Consider the following 8,788-nt stretch of genomic DNA (forward strand, 5'->3'; position numbering starts at 1 on the left):
AATCAATGTAGATCCGTGCCTCTATAGTCCTGAAATGATCATTTAACACTGGAGGGTTCCCGAGAGCAACATTGTTTTTAAGAAATTTCTTATTTTGAATTATTTTTGTAATGTGTATCTTTTCAATTAAAGTAAAGGTAAAAAAAATTATTGAAAAATGGAAACAGTATTATAATTGGAAACATATAACAATTTTTATCCGAAGGCTAGGTGTTTCTCTATCAAAACGTTTAAGTGCCCTCTCTTGGAAACATCTAACACGTGTGATTGATCATTTCCCAAAGTTTAATGGAAACTAAATTTGATTTCCAAAACGTTTAGTTTTCAGTGTCTATAAAAGGCAATAATCATTCTGTAAAATTATCAACAACTGATAATGGCAACTTGTACGATAGGTGCAAAGGGAGAAGAATGTGAGAGTTCAAGTATTCCAAATTGGCTTGAACTTCCAAGAGACATCGCAGTAAATATCCTACAGAGGCTTGATACCATTGACATAGTAACAAGTGCATGCCTAGTGTGCCCTACATGGTGGAACTACTGCAAGGAACCTCTCGTGTGGCGTACCATTCACATGACTGCTAACTCTTTACGCTGGAATAATCAGGATTTGGAGAAGATTTGTCGTTATGCTGTTGAGCGAAGTTGTGGTCATTTGGAAGAAATTGATATTGAACATTTTGCCACCAACGATCTTCTCCAATGCATAGCTGAGAAGTATAATTATAAATTCAGAATGTTTTGTTTTGCATTTAACTATTTATACTTTTTTTTTTATGGCATTATATTTATTTTGTAGGGTAAGATACATATATTTTTTATTTTATAAAAAACATGGTTTTATAAAATAATTTATTCAACTCAAATGTACAGAGCTAGTAACTTACGAAGCATGAAGATTTTAAAAGGCTGGGGGATTTCAGAAAAAGTATTTACTGATGTAGTGAGAAAGCTTCCACAGTTAGAGGAAGTGGACATTTCAATGTGCCCCACATTATTGAAGGATTCTCTTGAAACCCTTTGCCTAACATGCCCTCTTTTGAAAGTGCTTAAGTTTGAGAATGTTGGTGAGGTTTCATATATTGGTGGTGATAATAATGATGATGATGCTTATATGATTTCAGAAACATTGCCTAGATTATGTCATCTTGGTATTAAAGGAAACAAGCTTACTAATAGCGGGCTTCTTGCCATTCTTGATGGATGTCCTCTTCTTGAATCACTTGATATGGAAGGATGCTCTAATCTTGATTTGGATGAAGGTTTGAAAGAAAAATGCCTTGAGCAGATAAAGGATGTACGACTGCCTGCTCAGAAAAATCATGAATACTATGAGTATAGAGATTTTTTAGAGGATTGTTATTATGCATATTTTGATCCATATGACTTTTGATTGATGTTGAGTTAGTTTTAAGATTATTTAAAATTGTTGAAGGCAATGGGAAATTGATTTTCTTTTTGGATTGAAAGGCCAAAGCTAATAATCTTTAATTAAATAAAGGCATAAGTGATGCTATAAGAACTTACAAAATATATTTAGACAAAGTCATCCTATACCAGTTTCAAAAAAATTTACGAAACAAGACCAATCTCCATCTCAACTACTTTGAATGCAAGATACAACCCCTAGCCAAACTCCTATTCAATAACAATACAGAAAATGTTGGTATTTGAGGTAGTAGTGATAGTTTAGAATGTATTTGGATAGTGTAAAGAATTTTGGTTGATATTTGAAAGATAGTAGCAAGTAGTGTGTGAGCTAGTATCGGAGCATGAAAATACATAAGTAATTAATTTGTTGTAGGAGGAGAGTAATAGTAGAATGAATCATCCAATGTTAATGATATTGGACCTTAAAGGCTTAAAGGCTTGAATACAATTACACACATGCTTGCCTATTTATAGGTGCTTTAGGATGTTTCTAGAATAGAATTATCTAGACTTTTGTTTGTCTTTTCTATTGACTTAGAACTTTCTAGGCTATAAGTTAATCTAAGATTTATTGGAACACTCTAGAAACTTGTAGCAACTTTAGACTATTCTAACTTTCTCTAAACATTGTCATATATTTTTGCTAGAATATTCTAGAAATGTGCATCAATTTCCACACTCCTCCTTGATGCATATTTCAATAACTCCAAGTGTAGCCCGTAGTTGTCCAAATGTGAATTTCTGAAGCTATCTCCTCCTTCATTGATACTGTTATGTACTCCCTCCGTCCCAAATTATAAGAGAAATTCCATTTTTAAATTCATTGAATAATTAATGTATTTGGTCTATATATAGACTAGATACATTAAATATTCAATGAATCTAAAAAGTGAATTTCTCTTATAATTTGGGACAGAGGGAGTAATATATTTTATTTTGAAAAGCATTACCTTCACCGTAATACAACTTTGTCACACTACTTGTCACAATGATTGTTATTAAACTCTTTCTCATCATTATTGAAGGCTTTTGACGAGAATCATTCTCGCTTCTTAGTTGCGCTTGTGATCTTCCTTGTTTGTCTTGTTGAAGACTTGTAACAAGGACCACTTTTGTTGTCTAGTTGCATGTGAATCTCCTTGTCGTTCTAATTGAATAATTCTGACAAGGATCACTCTTGCTTCTTAGTTGTTTATGAGTCTTGTTGTCATTCTTGTAGAATAATTTTGATAAGGACGACTCTTTCTTGCTCTAATAGATGTATTTGCCTCCCTAGACTTGTACTCAAGTTAAGCCTCAGAGGTCACAGGTCTCAATTTTTTTTTATTGTCTGGACTTGTGCTTTATCAGAACTCGAGCCTTATTTGCCATAGGTTTACGACATTAGTTGGACTTGAAATTAAGAGGGTCAGACTGTTATGCTACTTGAACTCCTCTCTCTCATTTTTAGTTTTGGGTTTGAACTCAAACAGAGTCGGGCCGTGTGGCTACTTGTACTCCTTTGTGTTTGAGTCAGATACCTCATTTTCTAGTTTTAATAAAATTGCTGGTGACAAGAAGAAATAGTTTGCTTCGCCCTGTGAATGACCGAACGTAGCTCTGATACCATTGTTGGTATTTGAGGTAGTAGTGATAGTTTAGAATGTATTTGGATAGTGTAAATAACTTTGGTTGATATTTGAAAGATAGTAGCAAGTAGTGTGTGAGCTAGTATCGGAGCATGACAATGCATAAGTAATTAATTTGTTGTAGGAGGAGAGTAATAGTAGAATGAAGCCTCAAATGTTAATGATATTGGACCTTAAAGGCTTAAAGGGTTGAATACAATTATACATATGCTTGTCTATTTATAGGTGCTTTAGGATGTTTCTAGAATAGAATTATCTAGACTTTTGTTTGTCTTTTCAATTGACTTAGAACTTTCTAGGCTATAAGTTAATATAAGATTTATTGAAAGAGGAGTGCTAGCAACACTCTCTTTTGAACACTCTCTCAAACACTCACTTTCTTATTGGTTGAAACATGTGTGGGCCCCTCATTTTGAAAATAGGTCCCACATAAAGTAGTAGGACCCACACATGTTTCAACCAATAAGAAAGTGAGTGTTTGAGAGAGTGTTCAAAAGAGAGTGTTGTTAGCATTTCTCTTTATTGAAATACTCTAGAAACATGTAGCAACTTTAGACTGTTCTAACTTTCTCTAAACATTATCATATATTTTTGCTAGAATATTCTAGAAATGTGCATCAATTTCCACGGAAAACATAGTTCACTAACTGTTACTACCAGAAAAATGTATGACTTTTCCATACAATAAACAAGTTTCCTGTAGTATGATAACAACTCTGCCACTCTTTTAAATAATAATTTGTTTCTACAAATATTAATAATTTCTTATTTTTTGGTTTCTACAAATATTGGTTTATACAAATATTAATAACTTCTGATTTTTTATTTAATTTTAAAAAGTATATTATAATTTTATTTTAAAAAATTAATAAACTAAATCAAAAATAATATTTATTTATTTATGAAAAAACAAAAAAAATATTCAGCATATTTATTTATTTATAAAAAAAAGGGAAAATAATAAACTATACAATATACTACACAATTTTATACCCATTTCAACATACAAACAAATTTCCGCATATATTTCTACTAAGGGTCATGCTAACGAGTGCCCCAGGGGCACTCTTTAAGCATTCTAAATAAAGAAAATATTCTTTCAAAAGTTCACCATTTCAATTTTCGATGCATTAATTACGCATATTTCCAAGAAAAACTTACTTTTTAAAGCTATTAAAGAGTGCCCCTGGAGCACTTGTTAGCATTTCCCTTCTACTAATTCCAGCTTATATTTGTTCCCATTTTAGGATATATTTGTACCTAATTTCAACACACAAAAATCATACAACATATTTTTATACCCATTTTAGCATATATTTCTACACATGTTCATACAACATATAGACCAATTATATCTATCATAGAAACCAATTAATTTTTTTTTAAAATAACAAACAATCTATAAATATGTGTGTACCTTTGTAAATGAATTTGATGAAAATATAGAAAGGAGATCCGAATCCAGCAAAAATATTTGAGTATTTGGGTCTTAATTTGTATTAAAATAGAGAGAATTGAGAGATATAGAGGAGTTGGAAAAGGGTTGGAGAATGAGAGAATAAGGGTTTGAGAAGTTTTGAAGAAGTGTTTAACGTTACTGGTGTAGAAAAGGGAAAGACGAATGGGATATATAAAGGAAACTTGCAAGGTGAATATCAGTCCGCAACTTTTTTGACTGTTGAGACTTGCGAAGTGCAAATCACTCCGCAACATTAATGTCAATTGTCCATAACGTCCACCTGCCCCTTTGTTAATCAATCACTGCAATTAAAGTTTTCCACCCACTTTTTCAAAAAAAACCTTGCGAGGTGGCTTTAACCCTGTAAATATTATTCTGTTGGAACTTGCGACGTGGGGTTCACCCCGCAAATGCTTTTTTCCGTTATGACATTAAATTTCGCCTGCCACTACTGACACATCAATAATTGCATAAATAAAATTCTCCCAATTTTTTGAAAACAATTGCGGGGTGTGTCACTTCGCCCTCTTCTTTTGAAAAAATTTAAATTTTCCTCTAACCATTGCAAAATGAAAAAATTTATAATGTATTTTCTTTTAAAAAAATTGTGTTGTGAGGGGAATAACACCACACAAATACGGTTTTTCCAAGGTGATTAGCACTAGGCATAGTCACCTGACTAATGAATTGTTTTCTTATAGTTAGTAGAAATTAGTTACACTCTCCTAACTAACTTCATAACAATACCAATTAACTTTATAACCATATTAACTATCACTTTTAACTACTTTAACTAACTCGCCTCTATGGCTCTAACCTTCTCAATTTATTTTATCTTATTCTATCCGTTCAAACATTGGATTATAAAAAAGATGGGACAGCAGTTATAAAATTTACTTTCAATATTTTATGAATTAAAAACACGCACATCTAAATTGGAACTTATGTATCTGAACCATAGTTTTAAAAACCGGATCGGATCGGTCGAATCGGAAACCGACCAGGTAACCGGTCTGGTTCAATAGTCGGATCGGGTATGCCATCAAAGCGGTGAGAATCGGTGAAAACTGGGAAAACCGGAAAACCGGCGGTTTAATTGCTTTTTTTTTAAACTTTTTTTTTTAACATTTCTTTTAAACTTTTTTTAATTTTTTTTAAATATATTTAGTAGTGTATTACTTAAATAGCATTCTCATATAGTTTTTTCGTTAGTAACAAATTAAAAACTTTATTGTCTTTGCTCAAAAAAAACTTTATTGTCTATTTGTTATCTTTGCTAATAAATTTTCTTAAATAGCATAAACATATTAAATTTTATTTGATTTTCTTTTTAGGAGGATCCTATTTTGAATTAAATTTGGTACATATTATAATTATTTTGTTATAAACTATTCAATTAGATTATGTTGTAATTAGACTTTGTTTAGATTATGTTGTAATTAGACTTTGTTTGCAATTAGACTTTGTAATTTTTTACTATTTTGTTATGTGTGATACCTTTGTTTAAAATTTGAATTTAAGTTATGAAATTGTGAATTTATGATATGATATTTTTAAAAAATTTAAAAGCTAGTTATATTTTTTTAGAGACTGAATCATCCAGTTCGACCGGTTTTATACCTATATAATGACAGGTCTATTCAACCGAATTATCCGGTTTAATCCGGTTTGCTCATACGGTTCGACCAGTGACCTAGTGGTTCGACCGATAAACCAGTGACCCAGTACCCTCACCGATTCGATGACCGGTCCGGTTTTTAAAACACTGATCTGAACAGAAGGCTAAAAGTTGGAGTATTAACTACGTCATTACAATTATCAAGCAAATTACATTACGTATTTCAATGCTATTTGGGTAATGCAGATTAAACGTGTGACCTTTGCTTTCCCGTTACTGTTTTTCTACTTAATTAATTCAAAAGGATTGAGCATCATTGTTTATTAAATTGCGTTGTATCACAAGTTAAAATGGAAGTTAGTATTGTCTAGTCACATAATGGCGCCTTCTGTGAAGAAAGCTAAAGGTGGGATCACAAAGCCAAACTGGCTTGAGCTTCCAATAGACTTGACGAAGAACATACTTGAAAGACTGGACACAGTACAAATTGTGACAAGTGCACGTAATGTGTGTCCTCTATGGTGGAACATTTGCAAGGATCCTCTCATGTGGCGTACCATTCGCATCGATAATATCCATTATACTCTATTTGGTTACGGTTGTTTGGAGAAGATTTGTCGCTTAGCCGTTGATCTTAGTTGTGGTCAAGTGGAAGACATTAACATTGATGTGATTGGGACTGATGCCCTCTTCAAATATATTGCTCATAGGTAATTAGTTTCATTCTGTCATTACAAGCCATCAACATGTTTTCCATTGCTCTCCGTTTACGTACTTTGTTATAGTTTATTAATACTATGCATATGTTGTTCTTATTAATAATTTTTATAGGGAAACTCATTTACGGCGACTACGGCTTTGTTTTTGTGGACAAATTTCAAGTAAAAGGCTGAGTGAATTTGTGAAATTTTCACTTTTAGAAGAGATTGAAATTTTATATTGCAAGAACATGTCCAAGGACAACCTCGAATTGATTGGTCGATGTTGTCCTCTTTTGAAGTCACTAAATTTTGGGAGGATGTTAGATTGCGCTTTTGTCAATGAGCCATTTGCTATTGCAAAAACAATGACCAGACTAAGCCATCTTGAATTGTTTGGAGTTTCTATTGATGATGTTGGGTTGTTTGCCATTCTTGATGGCTGCCCTCTTCTTCATTCTCTTGATTTGGAAGGGTGCTGTTGTGAGTATTTGAGTCCAAGTTTGGAAAAACGGTGCCATGGGAAAATTAGAGATTTTCGACCGCCGAAATATCGTGGTTGATGATGATGAATGATCGTGGTTGTCTTAGCTTATGTTGGCACTTTTGAATGTACATGATGATTGTTGATTTTGATAATGAGTTTCTTCTAGGGGTTGAACAACCGTGAAGCAATTATTATTGTTCTATTTATTATTGTTCTATTGCCGTTTCATTTCAAATGTTAGATTATTAAAAGTAATTTGTTTAGGAGAAATGAAAGTTTTGTATTTTGTTTTTTAATAATTTATTTGAATTTTTTAACACCATGTAGCAGTTAAATTTGTGAGACTAAAGCCATTGAATAGGCTATGATCATATGTTTTAACAGTCACCACCATTACCAAGGAAATAAGAAAATCAAAGAAGTTTATTAAAATCAAAATTAATAAATTTATAAGAGATATAAGATACGGGAGTTTGTTATGCAAGTGGAATGTTTTAAGCATCTCTTACATCTTTGGTATTCCATATAAACCTCTTTGAAAATGTTGTTATTATTGTTGTTTGTTATAAAAAACTGTTTTTTAGATTTCTTGTTTAAATAGAGTTGGAGGATAAGAAAAAAAGATTTTAAAAATGAGCTCCGTAAGATATAGATATCTTAGGCCTACATACTTTAAGTAGGAAAGTCATAGTTTTTGTAGTTGAAAAATAAAAGTTCCAAGTGTCAAAGTCTTTTTGAGTGTTAAACTTTAACAATACTCAACGGGTTTTTTAAAATGTAAACCTTTAACAATACTTAACAAGTTTAAAATGAGCCAAGTTTTAACAATACAATGCTAGAGTTTAATAAAAGAAGTTGATTGAGCTTTAACAATACAAAACCAATGGTTGATTTTAAAAAGGTAGAGCTTTAACAATACAAAACCATTTTCAACATAGGTGGGGGTGCAGAACTTTAATAATACTAAGCACAAAGATAAGAGAGTTTAGAAGAGAGATTGAGTACCTTGACAATTTTAGTCAATACTATTTTCATTCCTTTGGATTTTTAGCAACAACTTAAGCAATCAATTCATGAATTCCTCAAGTAATGTATGTGATAACATGTGTCACAAAAATAGATAAGTGAGTATAACAAAGAGATCAATTTATAAGACTCAATTATGAAAGGATAAGAACATGTCTTTACCTTTGAATCGTCTCATATGTGAATGAATATGATGTATGGTGGATGGATGAATATCTCATAAGTAGGGAAAGATCAAAGCTACAAGTTATATTAACATGGTGAAGCTAAAATCAAAAGGAGTCTAAAATTTGGGTTTTGAAATTAGGGTTTTTAAACGCACCTAAACCTAATTGATTTTAAAGTTGATTAAAAAGACCAATTGTTTTTAGGGAACATGCTATCCTCAAGGTGACTTTAACCTAGATCTAAATAATTCACACAAAAATATTAGGAGTTTAC

General features: G+C 31.8%; 2 protein-coding genes across 2 annotated transcripts; both read left to right on the forward strand.

The window, feature by feature from the left end:
- The first annotated feature begins 376 nt into the window (after nt 1-376).
- LOC131658302 (putative F-box/LRR-repeat protein 23) lies at nt 377-1,429 on the forward strand. The gene is made up of 2 exons (XM_058927610.1): nt 377-717; nt 874-1,429. The coding sequence occupies exons 1-2, from the start codon at nt 377-379 to the stop codon at nt 1,391-1,393; spliced, it is 861 nt and encodes a 286-aa protein (XP_058783593.1). The 3' UTR covers nt 1,394-1,429.
- Nucleotides 1,430-6,514: 5,085 nt separating this feature from the next.
- On the forward strand, nt 6,515-7,498 carry LOC131658303 (putative F-box/LRR-repeat protein 23). The gene is made up of 2 exons (XM_058927611.1): nt 6,515-6,846; nt 6,968-7,498. The coding sequence occupies exons 1-2, from the start codon at nt 6,515-6,517 to the stop codon at nt 7,395-7,397; spliced, it is 762 nt and encodes a 253-aa protein (XP_058783594.1). The 3' UTR covers nt 7,398-7,498.
- Nucleotides 7,499-8,788: the final 1,290 nt, after the last annotated feature.

Source organism: Vicia villosa, linkage group LG3 (assembly GCF_029867415.1).
Source record: "Vicia villosa cultivar HV-30 ecotype Madison, WI linkage group LG3, Vvil1.0, whole genome shotgun sequence".
Taxonomy (NCBI): domain Eukaryota; kingdom Viridiplantae; phylum Streptophyta; class Magnoliopsida; order Fabales; family Fabaceae; genus Vicia; species Vicia villosa.